At 40.9% G+C, this 23,328-nt stretch overlaps 1 protein-coding gene across 2 annotated transcripts; it reads right to left on the bottom strand.

Moving 5' to 3' along the window:
* Window positions 1-1,352: 1,352 nt before the first annotated feature.
* Window positions 1,353-22,187, bottom strand: LOC129824158 (autophagy-related protein 9A-like). 2 transcript variants are annotated; one of them, XM_055883572.1, is made up of 15 exons: window positions 21,848-22,187; window positions 21,447-21,581; window positions 20,733-20,776; window positions 18,200-18,264; window positions 17,906-18,076; window positions 11,352-11,493; window positions 10,382-11,130; window positions 9,587-9,740; window positions 8,764-8,943; window positions 8,214-8,459; window positions 7,730-7,971; window positions 7,414-7,507; window positions 5,596-5,683; window positions 5,308-5,478; window positions 1,353-4,902 (listed from the first exon to the last, which is right to left on the bottom strand). In XM_055883572.1, exons 2-14 carry the CDS (start codon window positions 21,553-21,555, stop codon window positions 5,333-5,335), a joined length of 2,430 nt encoding a protein of 809 aa, XP_055739547.1. In that variant the 5' UTR covers window positions 21,556-21,581; window positions 21,848-22,187; the 3' UTR covers window positions 1,353-4,902; window positions 5,308-5,332. The 2 variants fall into 2 exon arrangements, with proteins under 2 accessions (XP_055739547.1, XP_055739549.1); XM_055883574.1 differs by lacking the exons at window positions 20,733-20,776; window positions 21,848-22,187 and having other exon boundaries at window positions 18,200-18,255; window positions 21,447-21,523.
* Window positions 22,188-23,328: the final 1,141 nt, after the last annotated feature.

Genomic DNA, 23,328 nt, shown 5'->3' with positions numbered 1-23,328 from the left:
AAAGTGGAGGAGAGATTGACTTCATCAATTCTTGTATTTATAAGAGGTATTGACATGTTGAATGCACCAAGCTGTCTGTTTGAACTGCTGGCGCACAGCTCAGACACCCATACACATCCCACAAGACATGCCACAAGAGGTCTCTTGTGTAAATTCTTAGTAAATCGGGAGGTGCCTGAAAAGAAAGTGAGCGCTAGAGTGGGGTGACCTGGGGAGCTCCGAGGTACTGGAACGCATGAGAAAAAATAAATCACCATTATAATAAAGCATTGCATGCATATCATTACATTTAAGTAGTGGCATAGAGCAGTAGAGTAGAGACACATGGGAAACATTTTTGTGGCTTAGGGTCCAACTCTACATCATTTTACATGACTGGAGACTTTGGCATCGTTTAAAAAAAATACCACGTTTAGATCAACTCAGAACTCAGAGCTGGGAAATCACCGACTTCCGACTTCAGTGCGTTCAAGAGAACTGGTAAATGGTGGAGAAAAAAAAAATATATATATATATGATAAGCTGTTAGTACCTCACCCTAATAATTTGTTCCCTTTTCCCCTCTTAACTTTGTACTCTTCTGACTTGGTGGTGCACATGTAGCCTATAACCTGTTTTAGAGAAATGTAATCATTGAATATTATAAGAGCTTTCATTGTCTGCTTATAATTCCCTTTATTTATCCTACGGTTCTGACTTGGTTCACAGGGAAAATACTGTAAAAACGGCCCATGTTCTGAATTCTGTCGCTGTACATTTCAAAAGTGCTGAACAAATTGTAATAGACTACGTCCGTCCTAGCTCACTCATTAAAGTCTTCATCAAAATTACGGATTGCCTCTTATCCGCTCGTCCACCCCTTATGCCATAGTTTGTACATCTCATTTGTCACTATAAACCACATTTATTTATGCAAGTTATCCATATCAGCCATGTTTTTTTTAAGGCAGTTAATAAGGCTGAATTAACTGTTTCGCTGCCAAACAAGGCTCCGCTGATAGCCAAGTGTAGCAGTGGTAAGGTGTTGGGACTGCTGTTGAGCCAGATTTAAGTAGGCCCTAACAGTTTGTGGGCACCTTTGTCACCGTTATAGTGCAATTAATGTATTGTTTAATGTTGTGTAGTGGCTTTTCTGGCATGCATTTAAAATAATGGTGTTTGCTCACCAATATTTACATGCTAAAAATCACCACTGCTAGTTATCACACTAATAAACTGCAAAATAAGATTAATTTATTTCATGTCTGTGAATTGTGCATTTATTTAATGTTTAATGGCAGTTAAGGAATTACATTTGGAAAGTTTGTGCCAATGAAAACATTTCCAACTCAATAAATGCATAGAACAGAACGTATATTATTATTTTTTATTTCAAAGTACATTACATCTTGGAACACACTTCAATGATTAAATACACACGAAATAAGAATTCCTTTGCCTCTATTCAGTTACAGAAAACAAATAAAAGATGTACGATAAAGCTGTGTTGAAAACAAGTACTTTTGGCATGGTTTCTTCTCAGCGAGTGTTCCTTAAATTAACAAAACAAACAAAAAGAAAAAAACCTAAGTAACAAAAAAACAAGATGCCTCAAACTATTCAACACTAGAATAAGAAAACGTAGCACCTTGTACCAGTCAAAATATATATTTTTTTACTGGTTTGTAGTGGATAAGAAGCAATGATATTGAGTGGGGAGACTCAAGGATGTGATAAAATAATCATTCAACTTCATTGAAAGGAGTATAAAACATTCCCCTCCCAAACAGCTTCTTTTGGATCGGGAAGGCAGACAGTGCAAAACAAAAACTTTGATCAGATTAATTCTCTTATCAGGTGAAGGTGATTTGACTACTTTGATGTCAAATATCCGTCTGTTGTAGTTCATGTTACACAAGCCTCATCCACAATATTAGAATACAATTCCCACTGTATATTTGATGCCAAAACATGACCAACCTGCCAAAATAAATACTGTACATCATGTGCTGCTAAAATTCTAAGTAAAATTAGATCCGATGGTTTACATACAATGGTTTCTAATAAGGAACTAACGCTAACCCTAAGGCACTGCTCAAAATAAAGCTACATAATAAACAGAGACGTGAGGCAGTGAGATCTAGCTATGGAAACTAGCAAGACACATGACCTGTCATGTCTCCACAACTAAAACTCAATACATCAGTAATGACAAATGGAAAACCAACAGCCATACCAATTGTAGCATTGACTAGGCCTAAAATGTTACTAAAAACATTTACAGACATTTCCCCTACTGGCTGAACTTTTACTGACCAGAGGTAACAACAACCAGGTCTGCGATAGGCCCACAGTGTGGACGATAACAATACTACGCATGGTGATGCTATATGCACATTATACATACTGTGAGAGAGGCCACTCAGGATGGGAGTTCCACTCACTATCCCTTTGAGACCCCGGCTCTATCTAAAATGTAGTTTAATGTAGGTATCGATCAATAGACATTTTATTTTCAGTCAGTGCAAAACGTTTGAGTCAATGTTAGCTTAGCATAGTTAGACTGATGACTACACTCACACCCCTTCAAAACACACATATAGAAAACAAAATGAAGAAAAGAGTTGTCACCTGTGCTCTCTAAAGTCTTACAGTAGTGGTGGATATAGAGATATAGATGTGCTCTAGGTTAGTGGATCAGCCGGGCATGGATAGCAGTGACGGAGCTTTAGTGTAATGTTTCAATAAGCAGTTCTGGCTACAGTAACAAGGATACATTTCTAGGGGTGATGGGTGGGTTACATTCAGCATTTACACGCAAACACGTTTGCTTTCCTTTTGAGTTGTACTGTCCTGATGAAACCACTAAGTGGTGCTAAAGCACACATGAAGGATTGTTTATTTTCGAAGCTGCATATCCAAAAATGTTGTGTCAAAGGCAAAAAATAATAAAAAATCGAATTAAAAAACAAATAAAGATTTTGAAAATCTGTTTGGTTCAATGTTGCATGAGAAATACATCCAGGAAAATACATGTTTTACATGGGGCAAATTTAAGAATTGAAAAATATATATTATTAAAATTAGATCCCAATCATATTTGGTATGAATGTATTTACTATAAAGACTAATTAAGGAAACCAATAAATGCTAAATTAAATATGAAATACTAAAGATATTCATAACTTAAAGTAACTGTCCAGTGAAAATCTCACTTTTTAAATGTTGACATTCTGTTAACTCATACTCAAATAATGTTGTTGACTCGTCCTATACTTGTATTTGTGGACAAAACATAAATTGAAGGGGAAAAAAGGACTTAAAAAAACCCATATCAAACTTGCATCTCAAACAGACCATTAAAAAAATGGCTCATTGGCTGAGCTGGCCAATCAGCTGTTGATTTGCATGACCGGTATACACCCAAAACATTCTGATGTTGGGGTACGCCCATACCACTCCAACACACAAAAACTGCTTCTTAACATAATTACTATTTCACTCATATTGTAATTAACTAAATAATTAATTATAGGTCATATCTCAGAAATCTGGACAGTTTAAATATTTGGGACAACAAAGGGAGAATTATCTTATTTAAAATGACATCTTAGGCTGTTCTCTGAGAAAAGTAAAATACTGACATAGGATTAACTTACAAATAAAGTAAAACCACAAACTCCAACTGCTGTAATGACAATTTTAGGAACAGCCCTGATAATAAAAAGTTAACTTCGTGTGTACATTGGGGGAAGTGTTCCGTGAACAAAATTTTGAGCAGTACATGCAAAATCAACAACACTTAATGATTTACTGTACATGATATGCGACTCTGCATTGCCTATTCTCATAGCTACCCACAACAAAGTAGTTACTGCCTGGGCAAATATGTCATCTTGATCTTCGTGCGTTTGTCAAGTAATACATACATCTCTGTTGCCAGTGGAGACAGAACATTGGCGATCCTTTGATACAGAGTAATCAAGTTATTACCTGTTAAATACTGTTTTAGGGTCGCCAATTACTTTAAAAAGAAGATAAATAACTTAATACTGTAGAAAACATGGTATTAGGCCCATTAAAGTCATAGACAGCAGCTTTCAATGAGATTATGTCCAGTTTAGAAATGTGGTTAATGAATCTAGTCCATCTGTTGGCTTTTGTCAGATTTTCTTGTGGGGTCCTATTGGTGACCTAAGTAGTATAGTTGCAGCCTACTTCAGGTCACCGCATTACTTCGCATCTTTCCCAATCATTAAAACTGCCAGAACATATAGACGCTAAAGTGTATTTACAAATGTCAAGCAATAATAAGTCATGGCCAAATACGCCAATGTATAATTTTGCCCTCAACGTTCCTCATATAGTGAAAATGGTCAGGCAGCTAGTATGATAGACCTTCATTCCATACTCTCTTCAGCACCAGGTAAGACACAATTTCCACCATGAGAAAGTGATCCCAGACCCACATTGTAAACCTCCCAGATGCACAAATAAAACGTTTTTAAAAATAAACACATGAAGAAACGCAACAAAAGTGTGACAGGTGTTGCTATGTACCATGCTCAAGCCTGCCCTGCAAGTCTCCTGGCTGTGCATGCCACCCTTACCCCGAGTTCTAAACACACACACACAACGCTCTTTCACACTCACACAAACACACAGACACCAGTCCTCTATGAGCGATATTTATACATTTTATAACAAAATGATGACATGGCGAGAGGGATGGAAGACAGGTCAGTTTCCCTGATGCCACATCAACTCCTGATGTGATAGGAGAGGCATGGTAGTGGGGTGGAGACTGAGACAATGGTTATCCAATGAGCTCTCCCAACTGCCGTGTTGTGTTACGTGATGTCATAATACTCGCCAGAAAGATCATCTAAGGCCACAATGTTCATCAAGAAAGGAGTGGAAACACTGCAAACGAAGAGGAGAAAAGACAATCAGCCACACACTTTTTTTTTAAAGGTCCATTACGTAGTTGTGAGTATGACCTGACATTTCAGATAGAAATTAGAGTTATAGATTAAGTTATAGTCTACGTTTATTTTTTGCTTCCGGTTTTCAGCTTCAAACAGCTGAAAACTACAATATTTTGGGTTATTACTGGTTATAAAGATATTCACAGCAGTCTGCTTGTTGTATAACACAATCAGGCAAACATTTTAGAAACCAGGAAACGGCAGAGCTATTTCTACCTATTGCTCACTTAAAAAAAGCAAAAACAGTAGTACTAGATAGAAGAACATTTTCCGACAATATTAGCCTATGGGTTAGGGAGGAGTGTCTGTGTGTAGGAAATAGAGGTAAGATGGAACACACCCCTTTATTTAAGGCACTTTAACAACTACTCGGAGTCCTGTTTAGGAGTTGATCCCCTGTTGAGGACTTCCTCTTCATCCTCCTCCTCTTCCTCCGTCCAGCCTCCCAGACGCAGCGGGGTGGGCATACTAGACAGGTGGACTGCTGTGTGGCCGCTGTGCGTCTGCGAACCTGATTGCATAGAGGGTCGGCGCATAAGACAGTTGATCAACTGGATGTCATAACCCAACATGCTCCATCTGACTTAGCCAAGATCTTAAGTAAAACAGATGAATGACTGTTACGTACCAGTGTTGCTGATTAGATCTCTCATTGGCATTGGGTTCTGCCACTGGCCTGATGTTCTCTGGTGGGGGAGCGAGTTCTGTTGGTGGACCTAGAGACAGAAAAGGACACGTGTGCGTACTAGGGCTGACCCCATTTAGTCGACTGGTCGATAGGCTGTTGGTGGGCCGAGAATGTTTTAGTCGAACAGTTGCAAAAAAATTTTTTTTTTATGGCACGTCTTGATTGACGCCAGTTTCAGTGGACTAATCCGTTGCGGAGGCCGTGGAGATGGCATACCAGTATCACCAGTAGTACACTTACTGTTAACACCCATAATTTCTAATCTACAATGTTTGTTTGGTTACCGTAATTTCTGTTAATGCATTCAATATTATTATAGTCTTTTACAGTTCTCATTGTCAGGGTGGACACGCTGTTTGCAGAGGGTACAACTTAAACTACAATTGTGAGAAACAAGTTTTGGTTTATTTCATTCCATTTACGAGTTGTCAATTTATTCACTGTTTCGTTTGGAGGGCTCTTGTTGTTGAGGAAGGATACACACCCGATTACGCATAGAAGTAAGCCTTGGCTGTCGGGCCTGCATGCAAATGTAGGCTTATAAATGTGCCCATTTGGGGATCTGATAGTATTTCTGATCGTCTTAACTCTCCACCACTAATGAGCTGTGGAGCTACTAAGTAATTTTTTCTTCACCTCAAAACAGCAAGTAAAGGAGTTCTGCTTTTATATCCATTGAGAATGACAATAGTTCCTTAATGTAGCATACTTGAAAAGTATTTCCAGCTCTCTCCCTTTTGATAATCACCCAGCGAGAAAGGGAGAAACAAAATGTAATGGTCTGATCCGATGGGAACGTCATAAAACAGGCTACCTGATTACTTATTATCCATTGCTCAAATAGCCTACAGCTGTGCCTGTCCAGAGCTCACTGGCTCATGAAACTCCAGAATACTTTAATATAATGTTGCAAATTTGTTAGTACAATGTTTCAAGTTCCTCACAGAAAGGTCATGCGTAGTCAGCTGCAACGTTTTTATTTGTTGGCTTTATGTATGCTAATTTTACATAGTCCCATAGGGCGGCGCACAATTGGCCCAGCATCGTCCGGGTTAGGGTTTGGCTCGGGGTAAATAAGAATTTGTTCTTAACCGACTTGCCTAGTTAAATAAAGGTTCAATAAAATACAATTAAATTTAAAAAAGTTGGCAATGGCAATTTTTGATTAAGATTTGTATAATTGTTCATTTAGATATAATTTTTATTAAATCACATGACAATAATTTTGAGACAACTTTATTATAAAAGAAATTAAACTGTTCCACGAAAATGTGCATATGAAAATCATAACTGGCACGCGGATCGGTAGAAATGACAAGATAAATTGGCACTCCAAATGGGAAAAAGGTTGCCGACCCCTGGTATAGCCTATTACTGACAACTTCGGGAGCGTAATGGCAGAATCTGCGAAGGCCAGAAGCATCAACGGGAGGTGGTGGTTCGGGAACAGGTTTTGTTTCTTCTGGTTAGGCTACCTTGCTTGATCTCTTGCTCCCTCTTGTGTAATTGTCTTAATTATTTACCAGTGTGCTTAAAGCATCAGACAAGCTCAGTAGCCTACATATAGTTGATTTTATTAAAAACACATAGGCTGTGTCTACATATGGAATAACACACTTATTAAAATTTCGACCAGCCGATTGGTCGAAAGAACAGACGACTCTTGGTCGACCAAGATTTGTTTTAGTCGGGGACAGCCCTAGTGCCACAGTTAAATAAACATAAGGACCCTGAGGTCATCCCTTTGAGGTTACCTACCTCATGCATGTAAATAGCATGGAGACTCATCTCGGCCAAGGCAAACTCTGAAAGCATTGTCGTGCTCCTGATCCGAGAGTCACTGGCTGACATGCTGAGGAAATAACAGCAAGCTATTATTAGCAAGCCTAAAAAACATCTATATACACTTTTATTCATCACTTAATCCAACCTAACCTAACTAACCTCAATATCAAATCAATAACACACTTTTGGCTTGCAAGTATCTAATCAAGCAACACTTTTGTGTTATAGAACAACTTAAACTTTGTGTGTTGTGGAGTGCGTTTGCAGAGCGTGGAGTCTGTTTACCTACCTGTCAATGACAGTGCGGTCGCTGCAGTACATGGTGCTGTCGGGGTGGGTGGAGGGCAGGAGAACATGCGAGTGGGATCGGCTGGCGTGGGGGAGCTGGGAGTGGGAGATGGACAGCGAGGCCAGGACGCTGGCGGCGGCAGAGGCAGCCGTGCTGGGAGGGACGAAGCGGCGGTCTCGGCCGGGTAGGCCTGACGCTGTCAGAATAGGGTGGGCTAGGACACTGGCCAATAGGTTGTCAGGCTGGACAGGAAAACATAAGCCAGAGATACAGAGGTCAGTATACAAGAAAGCTGAAAAATAACACAACATAATGTAATCCAATACTAAACAAAAATCTTTGAGAAATGACAATACATTGACATCATTGTTGGATGAAACCGTTTGAATGAGAGTAGGGGTGCTGATACAGTGTTGAGGCAAATATCTTCCTGTGTACTAACTGTGACTGACTAGGAATTGGTGGTGGTGAGTTAGTCACTCACTGCGTTGCCGGACTCGTTGGAGAGCAGTGAGGAGCAGAGCGGGGCCTCAGAGAGCAGCAGCTGGGTGGGGGGTCCTCCCTGAGCGTCCTGGTGCACCTTCTCCTTCAGATGGCTGATGAACACTGAGCTCTCCTGGGGGGGCTGCCAGTGGGGGTTCTTTATGGTGAAGTGCATCAGGGACAGCTCAGTCTTGCCGTTCTCAGCCTGCTGGTACACAGATGCCTCTGTCTGGCCCTCTGACATCCACTGCAAAGACAACCGGTTATACATCCCTCACAGGAACTTTGCCCAACAAAAATATGAATTAACACCATTATACAGAAGTAGTCACAAATATCAGGACAACACACACGAAGTGAAAACTGATTTGTAATAGCATGTACAGTATGACTGATAACTTGGCGATATCTGACAATTAACAGTGTTAGTCTCTCATTTCAACATGCAAAATTACAAATGCTTTCGGAATAATGACACGATAAATCTTTCCCAATACGGTAAACACCCTAAATGAGTGAACGGTAAAGCAGCAGAGACGACCTGAACTCACCAGTGGGTTTCCGTGGCGACGGATGTCCATCTGTGCAAAGGAGCAGATATCGCCAACTCCGACCACCTCCACGGTGAAGTTCCTGAAGAAGTCGATGATCTCCAGGGACTTGTTCCTCAGGAGGAAGATGAGGATGAAGGGCGTGACAATAGGGCTCAGCAGTTCCTCCAGGATGAACACCTAAACAGACAGAACACTGGTGAGTTATACTAGAAAGGGATTTGTATTGGGAAGATATGTTCAGACTTCAGATACGCACGCTTAAAGGGATACTTCGGGATTTTGGTAATGCCCTTAATCTCCTTCCCCAGTCAGATGAACTCGTGCATAACATTTATTTGTCTCTGTGTTCAGTACGAAGGAAGTTAGAGGTAGTTTTGCGAGCCAATGCTAACTAGCAATGACTAGAAGTTCTTGGGTATCTGATAGCATATAGCCTGCGCCATCCTTCATTGATGTCAATGAGAGCGTTGCGAGAACAGTGAAGCACTCGGATCTCAAGTTTGACTACTTTACATAGTGTCACCCAAACAAATGTTTAAAGTGCTGTAACATCAATTCATTCCCGTGTGGGGAGTGTCATATTATGGTGAATTCATTTGAATTGGAGTGTACATAAATAACTACTTACAATTAAAGCACTTGTTTAGGTATTGAGTCATTCAAAGAAGTCAGCCTATGTTAATAAGCCCTTACATGTCTGTTACAAGAACAATTTAATTTCAGACCGTATGCCATAAAGCCATATAAAGTTCAGTAATTCCTTTCCATCTAAGGTGAAGCCAATGAGCCGTCTATTTACTGTCTGGCCCTTCTCACCCACCGCTTTGTACTGAAACAGCTGTGCCACCTCGTCCCGGGTCTCACTCTTGTTGGCGTTATCCCTCCAGTGGTCTGGCATGTAGTGGATGTGAGCCAGAACACACTGCAGCAGCTGCTCCGGGCACCACACCATGTGTTCGTCTGGGATGAACGACCTGTGAGGGCATATTCACACAGACGTCACCTCTCTTTTTCACACAACACATATGACATGGATCATGGACGGCCTGGTATGTTTGTGGGTTTAACATAGGTTGAATTTCTTTATGGATAGACGTTCCCTAGAGCTCCCTTCTACCGCCTCGCTCATTCCTCATCAGATCTGTTAGAATTGGTGGAGTGGCAACCATATTGTGGAAACTAGGTTGAGCTGTTCCATACCAACTCATGGGAAACGGGAAGGAACGACTTCTTTGAATGAAACACAACCCGTACAAGATCATCCCTGTGTAGGGTGCCGTCTTTCGGATGGGACGTTAAACGGGTGTCCTGACTCTCTGAGGTCATTAAAGACCCCATGGCACTTATCGTAAGAGTAGGGGTGTTAACCCCGGTGTCCTGGCTAAATTCCCAATCTGGCCCTCAAACCATCATGGTCACCTAAGAATCCCCAGTTTACAATTGGCTCATTCATCCCCCTCCTCTCCCCTGTAACTATTCCCCAGGTCGTTGCTGCAAATGAGAACGTGTTCTCAGTCAACTTACCTGGTAAAATAACGGTAAAATAAAAATAAAATAAAAAAATCCAGAGAGGTCACCATTCCCCCTGTGGATGCCATTTTGTCTCCTCACTCACCTGGTGATGGTGATGACCACTCCCAGCACGGTGATGGCGGTCAGGATATGCTGCACGGTTAAAACATCCTCGTCGTACACGGTCAGCGCGATGAGCACGGCCAGCACCGAGCCCGAGAAAAACGCCACGTTCTTGGCCAGCACGGTCAGCAGCGGTGAGGTGAACGAGTTCATGTACTTGGAGGTGGGCTTGTAGCCGCGGCCCAGCCTGCCGTGCAGCTCGTGGTCCAGCTCGTTGAAGTGGCGCAGGTAGAGGCGGCCGTACAGGGACCAGCGGCGTGCTCCCAGACTCCCCGGCTCCCTCCTGATGACCTCTGTGTAGCTGAAGAAGGCGTAGAGCACCTGCCACACCAGGATGAAGGGGCAGAGGAGCAGGTTGGCCACGCCCATCAGAAGAATGACCCGGCTCAGCTGCTGGGCCAGCTCCAGGCGGTTGCCTGCACGCTTGTACTTGGGGTGCAGGTTCCATTTGTTCTGGAAAAGCGATCCCGGACCCCAGAAGAGAATCAGCTCAAAGTTGTACTTGAGGCCCTGGGTGAGGAACACCAGATTGCCCAACAGGGGGAGCTGTAACTGTACAGGTAACAGGGACTTGTTGACCATGGCTACCATGTAGTTCTTGAAGCGCAGGATGCGGTGGTAGATGTCCAGCTCAGTTAGCTCCTTCTTGTGGATGCACATCTGCTGCTCCCGCTGCAGGCTGATCAGACGGTCCTGCACCTCCTGCCACGTGAAGTTACACAGCTCGCCCTGGAATGGCAAAAGGGCAGAAGTCAAAGGTGTTCAGAGATTGTACCGTGATAGGAGGGACTCGTGCGTAAGGCGGGGTGGGCATGACGACAAACATTTATCTTGACGTTTTTTGAAACCATTGCAATCCAAGCAATTTTATTTTGCTGATACCGTTGCTAAAACTACCTCGAACCATTTGGCAGATCACAATTTCATGAGACTGTGGGATCACGCCTTACCATTCCGATCTTCAGTGCTTTGATGTAGAACTGTCGGATCTCCCAGTAGTGGAGGATGTTGCAGAAGACCTTGATCATCCGGTAGACCCAGAAGATGGCTGCCATGATGAGCAGGAAGATGATCCAACTGTTCTCCTGGATCCTACAGAGGAGAAGAAAGGATGACAAAGGGGGGAAAAATAAATATTTAAGATTCATGTTTTTGGTCCCTGTTTGACATCAGTGGTTCATTCCACGTAGTGGAAAATGCATGCGTTTGTGAATCTGTATACAGAGGTGTGGGAAGATGGCATGAGACATTCATCAGCTGCATAAAGAGCAGGTCAAAATCATTCATTTTCACCATTGGTGTATGACCAAAATAACCATCTACAAATGAGAGTAAAGGAGCCTTATGAATCTGTTGCTTTAAGACTCCTCACGGGTCACCTGAACCAACCACATGTTGTAATTAAGCTGTGGGGCCTGAGAGGTAGAGCTCTGCTACCCGACCAGCCCGACGGGCATGTTTTTTCATCAATAACTAGGGTACGGGCAGGGCTCGGGTATCACTAAATTGATCACTAACATTTTGAAGCGGAGCCATTTGCGCGTGCTCTGCTGCGAAGTAGACATATCTGACTAAGATCATAACATGGTGTCAGAAATGCTTCAACCTCGTCAAATATAAGACAGGAGAGATTATTTCACAAAAAATAAGTTTAGAGATGACGAAAAGTAGCTAACAGCTGTCTTCATTAAGCGGAGCAGCCCAAGTGGTGCCGTTGCTATGGATACTCACAGACTCAGGGCCGCCATAAGAGTGCATGCAGAGTGAGAGAGGAGCAGCTAATGGACTTACAAAATGGAGGAAGTTATTTCTGATTTGGGGGAGGATTTGGCAGAAGCAATCGAGCCTGGGTAGGGCCTGAACGTCGCTTGCATGGGTAGGGCCCGGGCTTTAAATTCACGCCCGTGCAAGGCTCTACTGAGAGGTATCTTCAGATACTGCACTCCTGTTCACAGTTTGTGGCTTGGATATGTCACAGTAAAAGTCTCTCCTGTGTATCAGAGAATTGCTAAGAATCAGCTGGTAAAGTATCCCATTTCAAAATACAGAACAAGTCACACACAGGTTATTATCTAGCTAGCCATCCTGGTAAACATATTCAGGAGAATAAACAAATTCAGGAGTATAATTTTGAAATTAAAAACCAAATACAAACAAGGTGACAAAGTTAGGCTACTTCCTGATTTGTGTGACATTCTTTCATCTCAAGACCAACTCAATGATGAAACAGAGAGGAGTTGGGGGGAGCAGTCAGTAGTTTTAAAATGGTGGGACATGCTGTTCCTGGGTTAGAATTCCTAGCAGTGGTGTGTAGTCATCTTCCATATAAACACCCATTCAGTCACTGAAGTTTTTAGGGGGGGGGGGGGGTCAACTATAACCCCGCAGTCTAGGATTGTGTGCAGAATCAGATTAACGATATTGCAAAAGACAAGCAAGATGGTTTATCCATTTTGGAAAAAGATTCCGCTGTGGTGGTGGTGGGGTCTGGGTCTTGCTGCAGCACTAGGGGATGTCATGTGGTCCACAGGCTGCCTGCCCAGATTTCACAGTGATTCCTTCCAGCTACTGAGTCTCACCATTCAGGGACTATCCATTACATTGTTTTCCCTGGTACTACTCTGAACACAAATACACAAATAGCCTGCTCCAGGAACCAGTCATACACTACAGGCTGGCGGTGTTGCAACTTGCCTAGTGTTTACAAGTGTTTTAGGAGAAGGCTATGTGAATATGCAGGGCTATAAATCAGTCATAGCAAGATATATACTTAAAACTTCTTGTCAATATGGGGGCGCTGTTTCCACTTTGGAAAAAATCGTGCCCAAATTAAACTGCCTCGTACTCTATTCTAGATCGTACAATATGCATATTATTATTACTATTGGATAGAAAACACTCTCAAGTTTCTAAAACTGTTTGAATTATATCTGTGAGTAAAACAGAACTCATTTTGAAGCAAACTTCCAGAAAGGAAGTGAAAAATCTGAAAACGATGCTCTGTTCCAGGGCCTGCCTATTGAATTGCCTTATATTTATGGATATGCATGCACTGCATATGCCTTCCACTAGATGTCAACAGGCAGTGGAAGGTGGAATGGGGTGTCTAGCTTGATCTGAGGTCGAACAAGAGCTCTTGGAATGACGTGTCCAGAATTTCCTTTGTCTACCAAGGCGCGGGAAGTACCTCCATAGTCTTATGATAAGCGTTCAGTATACACGGCTAATATCTCCGGCTTTGTTTTTATTTGATACATATTAGAAAAACATCATAAAGTAGGTTTTCAACCGAGTTTCATCAGTTTATTCAACGTTTAATGTGACTTTGAGTTTTCCGTTCTCTGCATCGAGAGAAATTGGGAACGTCATCAACATTGGCTAGCCTTGTGGAGCGAATTCGACAGCAGAGAAGGACATTCTAAAACCAAACAACGATTTATTCTGGACCTAGGACTCCTTGTACAAGATTCTGATGGAAGCTCAGCAAAAGTAAGAACAATTTATGATGTTATTTCGTATTTCTGTGGAAAATGTTGAGTCCTATTATTCGCCCTTTTTGCGGGCGCTGTCTCGCTATAAACGTAAGCTGTTTGTTATGGTAAAGTTATTTTTAAAAATCTAACACGGCGGTTGCATTAAGAACTAGTGTATCTTTCATTTGCTGTCCAACATGTATTTTTTAGTAAAGTTTATGATGAGTTCTTTGGTCAGATTAGGTGAGTGTCCAAAATAGCTCCGGACAATTTGGTGAATCGGTGCTACATATTGACAATGTATAACCACGGTTTGCAGCTCTAAATATGCACATTTTCGAACAAAACATAAGTGTATTGTATAACCTGATGTTATAAGACTGTCATCTGATGAAGTTGGTCAAGGTTAGTGATTCATTTTATATATTTTGCTGGTTTTTGCAATCGCTACCTTTTGCTGCTAATAAATGCATGTGTGTTTGGCTATTGTGGTAAGCTAATATAATGCTATATTGTGTTTGCTGTAAAACACTTAAAAAAAAAAACGGAAATATTGGCTGGATTCACAAGATGTTTATCTTTCATTTGCTGTACACCATGTATTTTTCAAAAATGTTTTATGATGAGTATTTAGGTATTTCACGTTGCTCTCTGTAATTATTCTGGCTGCTTTGGTGATATTTTTGATGGTAGCTGCAATGTAAAACTATGATTTATACCTCAAATATGCACATTTTCAAACAAAACATACATTTATTGTATAACATGTTATAAGACTGCTAGTGACTAATTATATCTCTATTTGGTCGGTTTTGTGATAGCTACCTATGCGGTAGAAAAATTGTGAAAATATGCGGTTGAGTCTTTGGCTATTGTGGTTAGCTAATAGAAATACATATTGTGTTTTCGCTGTAAAACATTTTAAAAATCAGAAATGATGGCTGGATTCACAAGATGTTTATCTTTCATTTGCTGTATTGGACTTGTGATTTCATGAAAATTATATTATATGATATCCCTGTCGCGTTAGGCTAGGCTATGCTAGTCAGCTTTTTTGATGAGGATGCTCCCGGATCCGGGATGGGTAGCAATGAAAGGTTATTAACTGAATATTTTTGCAAAAAAATGTTTTGCACTTAATTTAGTATTTTGAAATAAACAGTTAAAATGTACAGTAGTACATTCTGCTAGGCTGTATAAATCCCATAGAGAATGCTAACTAAATGCTAATGAGCACATTGCAAACATTTTATACAGTCTCAAACACCACGTGACTGGGGACTACACGTAAGCTTCATAATGAAAAATGATGTCACAGGTGAAATGAAGCACGCAATCTTCACAAGTTGACTGCAGGTACTTATTTAAAAAGCAGCTACAAATATTCAAATGTATAAAAGATATTGAAAGAAATTGTTTCAATGCTGTTGACGGCATTGCAAAACCATCCCATGGCTATTTCCAAATAACCCAGTATGTTGCACGGAACTTAATTTCTCTTTCAGATATGTCTTCGACAGAGAAGTCATGAGTACCAAAGCTTTTGCTCGGTAGACATAACTAACAAAGCTCTTCAACACAAGGTTTCACAGCACACATTACTCAAATAATCAAACTTCACTAAAAACAGCAGCCCTTCCCTCGGTCCATTGAACACAATTAGACTTAAGTGCTCGACAGCAATCCAAATTAGTTCAATTAATGACCACTTTCAATTAGGTAATAGGAAAGACAATAATAAGACTGCCACTCAAAAGAGCTCATTTTACAATTAACATCTCTGATACACAACTAAATGTACTCATCATAATGTTCTGAGTGGAAGAATAACCCAAAGGCCATGTGAAAGTAGGCCAATGCTCTGTGCTCCACATTGTATCTCTATGAATGTGAGCCCATCTTACAGTAAAACCATATCTCACACAAATCTAATAAGCAAATATTAGCCTCGGAATGACTGGTCATAATCACATTATGCTGGACAAATAAAATCCCTTTTTTCAACCCTGATGAAGTTCTGCAGGCTCTAGATAGATATAGATAGATAGATAGATAGATAGATAGATAGATAGATAGATATATATATATACACTGGTATTACTGTGGCCTTGTCAATACACAATTTAAATGAAAAAGGGTTTAGATTCTGACATTGGTTGTGGTAAGACAAGTGTACATCAGGGAAGTGTACATCATGCACTCAAGCACCTTCGTTTCTGCCAGATCATGTACAAAAACAATAAACCTGAACTGGCAAGAGATAACTATCTCTACTCAACTACACATTCTTATTGCCAACCACACACACACACACACACAAAAGTTTGGGGTCACTTAGAAATTTCCTTGAAAGAAAAGAAAATGTATTGTCCATTAAAATAACATCAAATTCATCAGAAACATAGTGTAGACATTGTTTCGGTTGTCCTCTAGCTGGAAAGGGTAGATTTTTATGGAATATCTACATAGGCGTAGAGGCCCGTTATCAGCAACCATCACTCCCTGTGTTCCAATGGCAAGTTGTGTTAGATAATCCAAGTTTATAATTTTAAAAGGCTAATTGATCGTTAGAAAACCCTTTTGCAATTACATTAGCACGACTGAAAACTGTTGTTCTAATTAAAGAAGCAATAAAACTGGCCTTCTTTACACTAGTTGAGTATCGGGAGCATGGTCATTTTGCAGGGCTCTGGCAGTGCTCCTCCTTGCACAAAGGCGGAGGTAGCGGTCCTGCTGCTGGGTTGTTGCCCTCCTACGGCCTCCTCCATGTCTCCTGTTGTACTGGCCTGTCTCCTGGTAGCGCCTCCATGCTCTGGACACTACGCTGACAGACACAGCAAACCTTCTTGCCACAGCTCGCATTGATGTGCCATCCTGGATGAGCTGCACTACCTGAGCCACTTGTGTGGGTTGTAGACTCCGTCTCATGCTACCACTAGAGTGAGAGCACCGCCAGCATTCAAAAGTGACCAAAACATCAGCCAGGAAGCATAGGAACTGAGAAGTGGTCTGTGGTCACCACCTGCAGAATCACTCCTTTATTGGGGGTGTCTTGCTAATTGCCTATAATTTCCACCTTTTGTCTATTCCATTTGCACAACAGCATGTGAAATGTATTGTCAATCAGTGTTGCTTCCTAAGTGGACAGTTTGATTTCACAGAAATGTGATTGACTTGGAGTTACATTGTGTTGTTTAAGTGTTCCCTTTATTTTTTTGAGCAGTGTATAAATATACACACACACACACACATACATACATAATCCATCTACCAATACATCTATTAACAGGCTGACTACACCGCTCGCGTCGTGTGCGCAAGCATTGCAAAATAAATGTAGAAATTTGTATTATTCAATTATTGCACCCACACTGCTCGCGCGTGCCAACGAGCGTCTGCGTTGCCAAGTGCGAAAATAGATCAGTTCTATTTGTGACGCAGATCGCGCTACAAGTCCTGCCTCTTCCATCTCCTCATTGGTTTATAGAAGCAGGTACCCACGTGCCATCTCCTCATTGGTCATACCCACGTGCCATCTCCTCATTGGTCATACCCACGTGGGTGACTGAAAGACGAACGAGGTCAGTGGCGGTAATGCACCTCATTTATTAAAGTTGCCAATTGCAATACAAAGTCAAGATAAGAAAAAGCCTAGGAGATGACTAGAAACGATTTGATTCACCATTTTATGTTTGGATTAATTGCTGAAGTAGAGGACCTTTTGCATCAGGTAAAATAAAAACTCAATGTTTATATCCCAGGACAAATTAGCTGGCAACAGCAAGCTAGCTAAATAGGACAAATTAGCTAGCAAGTGCAAGCTAGCTAGCTAAATTACCATAATTGTTTAATGCTTTTCGACCTGTCCCCAAATTAATGTAATTGGTTCAGAGTTTGTTTTAATATTTTAACCTGCGTGTCATGATCACGTTTGGTGTGGGGGGACAAAATAAATGTATGCACTATAGCGCAAGATTGCGCACGCGCTCAGCAGGTTTGGGTTCCATGTAAGACAATACTGATTGACGTACCTCTCAGTGCACTGCTGGCTTGGTAGGATGGCATCAGGCAGAGTGACCTTGTTTCTGTCCATGGGGTTCTGGCCAGGTCCTGTATGGTTCACTGCCCGATTGGCAAACAGGATATCATACTCCACACAGTTGAACAGGAATGTTGTGAATGTGACCACAAACAGGAACTGACTGCAATAAGGAGTTTGAGATGTTGGGGTTAAACATTAGCCGATATAAACTTTGAATATTGTCTTAAAAAGTAAAAAATATCTTACAATAGCATGAGGATTGTAAATAAATCGATATACTTACAAAAGTTCAAAGAACTCTGATAACATCATACAGGCAAAGCCATTCTTCTGATGGAACTGATAGATGTGGAAATTCAAGTTAAGAAAAACAAAGAATTAAAGGGAAATTCCACCTCATAACTTCATATTCATCATCTCCAACACCATACCAGTGTCTACATAAGTGAGGTGTCTACATATGCGTTTCTATAAAGACAATAAGGTCCAAAAAATATGCTTCTCTGTAACACCACAAGGTAGGATTTAAAAGTAAAAATACAGTTATTTTTAAAACCTGCAAAGAGTTTAGCCAGAGGGAGGGTATTTTCTTGCTCTCCACGTCACCGCAAATCAAACAATTTCAAAAATCACTTGTTTTTTTATGCTTTAACTTTTGATGTCATCATGTAGAACTTTTTAAATTTGATTATTTTCTACAAAAAGTAGAATTTCAGCATTTTGACATATGTAGACAATGATATTGTGCTGGAGATAATGAAACTGAGGTTGAAAAGTGGTGGAATTGCCCTTTAAGGGTTGTCACACCCTACAAAACAATTACTCTGAAGTAACCTTTGATGCTTAATCGAATAATAACCATTTTATTTATTTTTAAAGTAGACCTAATACATCCCATGGAGAAAGAAAGAAAACAACAAAGCAACTTGAAGTGAACCAGTCTGGCATCAATATCATTAAAGTACAGAGGATTTGTTCTGGAAGAACACACATAATTGAAAGTCGTTCTCCTGAGGCAAGTGCCTAATTTAAAGTCACTGTGCATCATAAGTTGCATTTGTATCTTGCGACATCATACAGCCTGAATTAGATTAAAATGTCAAAACTGTGTCTGAAATTGCTTCTTTATAAATTAGATCATTAGGTGACAGTAGAGAAACACACATTATAAAGCTGCATTTTTAAACATCTTGAAAGAAATTATTCATACCAACCCAATAAGTCACAGCATATACAGTGTCTTCGGAAAGTATTCAGACCCTTTGACTATTTCCACATTTTGTTACATTACAGCCTTATTCTAAAACGGAGAAAATAAAACAATTTCCTCAGCAATCTACACACAATACCCCATAATGACAAAGTGATAACAGGTTTGTAGAAATGTTAACAAAACATAAGTGTTCGGACACTTTGCTATGAGACTTGAAATTGAGCTCAGGTGCATCCTGTTTCCATTGATCATCCTTGAGATGTTCCTACAACTTAATTGGAGTCCACCTGTGGTAAATTCAATTGATTGGACATGATTTGGAAAGATTCACACTTGTCTATATAAGGTCCCACAGTTGACAGTGCATGTCAGAGCAAAAACCAAGCCATGAAGTTGAAGGAATTGTCCGTAGAGCTCCGAGACAGGATTGTGTCGAGGCACAGATCTAGGGAAGGGTATCAAAACATTTCTGCAGCATTGAAGGTCCCCAAGAACACTGTGAACTCCATTATTCTTAAAGGGGAAAAGTTTGGAACCACCAAGACTCTTCATAGAGCTGGCTGCCGGGCCAAACTGAGAAATCGGGGGAGGAGGGCCTTGGTCAGGGCGGTGACCAAGAACCCAATGGTCACTGACAGAACTCTAGAGTTCTTCTGTGGAGATGGGAGAACATTCCAGAAGGACAATCATCTTTGCAGTACTCCACCAATCAGGCCTTTATGGTAGAGTGGCCAGACAGAAGCCACTTCTCAGTAAAAGGCACATGACAGCCTGCTTGGAGTTTTCTAAAGGCACTCAGACCATGAGAAACAAGATTCTCTGGTCTGATGAAACCAAGATGGAACTCTTTGGTCTGAATGCCAAGCGTCACGTCTGGAGGAAACCTGGCACCAACCCTACGGTGAAGCGTGCTGTGGGGATGTTTTTCAGTGGCAGGGACTGGGAGACCAATCAGGATCAAGGCAAAAATGAACGGCGCCAAGTACTGAGAGATCCTTGATGAAAACCTGCTCCAGAGTGCTCAGGACCTCAGACTGTGGCGAAGGTTCACCTTCCAACAGGACAACGACCCTAAGAACACAGCCAAGACAATGCAGGAGTGGCTTCGGGACAAGTTTTTGAATGTCCTTGAGTTGCCCAGCCAGAACCTGGACTTGAACCCAATCGAACATCTCTGGAGAGCCCTGAAATTAGCTGTGCAGCATCACTCCTCATCCAACCTGACAGAGCTTGAGAGGATCTGCAGAGAAGAATGGGAGAAACTCCCCAAAAACAAGTGTGCCAAGCTTGTAGTGCCATACCCAAGACAGTAATTGCTGCCAAAAGGTGCTTCAACAAAGTAAACGGTCTGAATACTTATGTAAATGTGATATTCAAGTTTTTACTTTTTAGGAAATTAGCAAAAAAATGAATAATTTAAACTGTTTTTGCTTTGTCATGATGGGGTATTGTGTGTAGATTGGTGATGGAAAAAATGATTTAGTCAATTTTAGAATAAGGCTGTAACCTGACAAAATGTGGAAAAAGTCAAGGGGTCTGAACACTTTCCGAAGGCATTGTATATTGCCAGAGAAACATGTTATCACATTTGTTAAAAGGATATTCTTGTGAAAAAGTTGTCCAGATTCTTGATATGGTGCCATGAGTCTGCAAATTTGGGGTGGAAAAAAAGAGATTTAAAGAAACCATTACTTTTTTTCCCCCTCAACAAAACAGCAACAACAGTTTTGATCAGGTATGATTCGAAGAAAACAACAACTTTAAGTGAATCTAGTGCCTGTGCTTATAAGTGATTGGGGGGGAGGGAATCAATAGTTACATATAGGGATAATTATTTTGATGATACATTGTATCGTTTTGACAATATTGCAATATTATTCTTGTGCTAGTTGGCTGTACCTGCACCAAAACTCCAGTATTTTTCTTTCATACTTTGTCCTTCATTTTCTTTTTAAATAGAAAGACAATTTGTTTTAGCACTTTTATTTCCATGACTGATCAAAACTCGTTTTGTCATGGCTCTCGTCCCTTTGCAGCAGATACTGTATATGGTGAGCAATATGTTTGGAACATCGAATCACAATACATATAGAATTGTGAGAATCCTAATGCCTATCATATCGGCACCTAAATATCGAGGTAACATCTTATAGTGAGGTCCATGGGAATTCCCATTCCTAGTGCTTATAGGAAACAGGAATTGTGTCATTACAAGAAATCACATATCTCTCCAAATCATATTGTACCATAAGATAGCGTTATGTCTAGCCCTGATAGCTAGGCCAATATCTGTTATGTAATATAACTGGTACAGTACCTCTCAGGCCCTCTGGCACATGTACTAATAGGTCCTCTTCCCCGTGAGGTGAGTCCTCCTCAAAGTCCTCAATCCGCTGGTACTCCTGGTAGGTTTCTAAGTTGGCCATAGTGCTTCACATTCTCCCTGCACCACCTCCAACAGGCAAGTTGGGAACACACACACAGTGTTATTGTGGCGTTGGTTTTCTATGCAGTTGTTACCTAGTTAACAACATTCGTTTAAACGAAATCAGACAGGTGAGGGGGATTGCTAGGTAATTTACTGTACGTTAACTATTATGCTAACGTTAGCTATATAACATTAACGTTACATACAATGTGGCGTTGAATGGTTACCTATCACCAACAAAGCAATAAACCAGCAAGTAGCTAGCAAGGTATGTAGTTAACTGTTCTTACAACTCTCAGCTTATTTTCTTGCTAGTCAGTCAGCCAACGTTCCTCGTTGATCCTTGACTGTCTTGACGTAATGCTGATACGGTACCGTTACGTTAGCTATGTGGCTAGCTAGCTGTTGTTCCCTTCTCGGTCCATTCGCTGGATTCTGATTTCAAGTGGCCTGGATTTCTACGTTAATTGTCGCGCTATTAGCTAGAATATACACTGTTATATATATAACTAATAACCATTTAGGGTAGATAACCGCGTCAGCTAGCTAGAACATTTGAGGTGGGCTTCCACTGTTCTGTCTTTCACAAACAAACCTCAACGAAACATCATTTGACGTCACTTGGTTTTAACGATCGTCACTTCCTCAAGACGATTTCCCCACTCCCCTTTTCACAAATGGAAGACAACATCGTTGTCAATTATGATCAAGAAAATGAGCAATAAAAAAATTACGTTATTGCCATATTGTTTTTCGTGACCAAAATGCATGTTTTGTTATTATTGCCAAATACAGTAAAATGTAAATTAGATGCATTCTGGGATAGTGTCAACATCGCAGCCTGGATGTTGTTCAAGCTTGTAGCCAAAGAACTAACCCTGTTGTACACTTCTGAGCTAAGTGTTCAGTTTATTTGCATTTTGTTAAATGTCCGTGAAAAAAAAAAATTCAACACCACAGCAACACAAGATTTATATAGACAGCCACGTTAGGACAACTTGCTAGTCGACTAATGCCGGTAGCCAGCTGATCAGGTGTGTAATCGTTAGCCAAACACCTGCAAAAAAGTTTATATTGCACAAATTCAGGTAGGTTCCTCCCCGTTTCGTTCAGTTTGATTCCGTTTAAGAAACGTTTGCAACATAATCGGCGTAATGAATACGCCCCTGATGACTTAGTTCACCTCTGTCCCAAAGTAGTAGTGTCGTTTACTTTTCACAGTAAAAAGTGGTGGTAATCGACCATCCAGAAGTGTCTCAATGCACTTGTAACTTGTTTGATTCACGTAACAATAAGTGTAATGAGAAGCCCACACCATAGCTGTTAAGCTCATGTTGTCCATGTTTGTCAAACTTGCACAATAAAGATTGCACTACAAATAGTACAGGTTGTTATAATTATACATGTAATCACCCAGAAATTCATCTTTGTAGGGTTTTCTTTTTGAGGATGAACCCTTACAGGCCATGCTAGTCATTCTCCTTTGAATAAAGGTTGAATATTTGAAACCTAACATTATTGTTTTCGTTTCAGATCACGGCTATACACAACACAATTAGCCAATGCAGGCAACTTCTCTGGACAGTCTAGTAAAGCTGATGGACATATCTGGGGTCTGGCTCAACAAGCAGTCTGCAAATTGGCCTGCCGGACGTCAATACCAAGGGGCAGTGCTGAAGTTCATCCTGTTGACTGGCATATCCTCTGGGAGTTTGTCAAACCCCAGTTCTTTGCCCTTCTTGGTGCTGTCGTGGTGAGCAACTTAACACTA

This window comes from Salvelinus fontinalis, chromosome 26 (genome assembly GCF_029448725.1).
Source record: "Salvelinus fontinalis isolate EN_2023a chromosome 26, ASM2944872v1, whole genome shotgun sequence".
Classification (NCBI taxonomy): Eukaryota; Metazoa; Chordata; class Actinopteri; order Salmoniformes; family Salmonidae; genus Salvelinus; species Salvelinus fontinalis.
The sequence above is the reverse complement of the archived record's forward strand: the minus strand, read 5'-3'. Positions and strand labels throughout refer to the sequence as shown.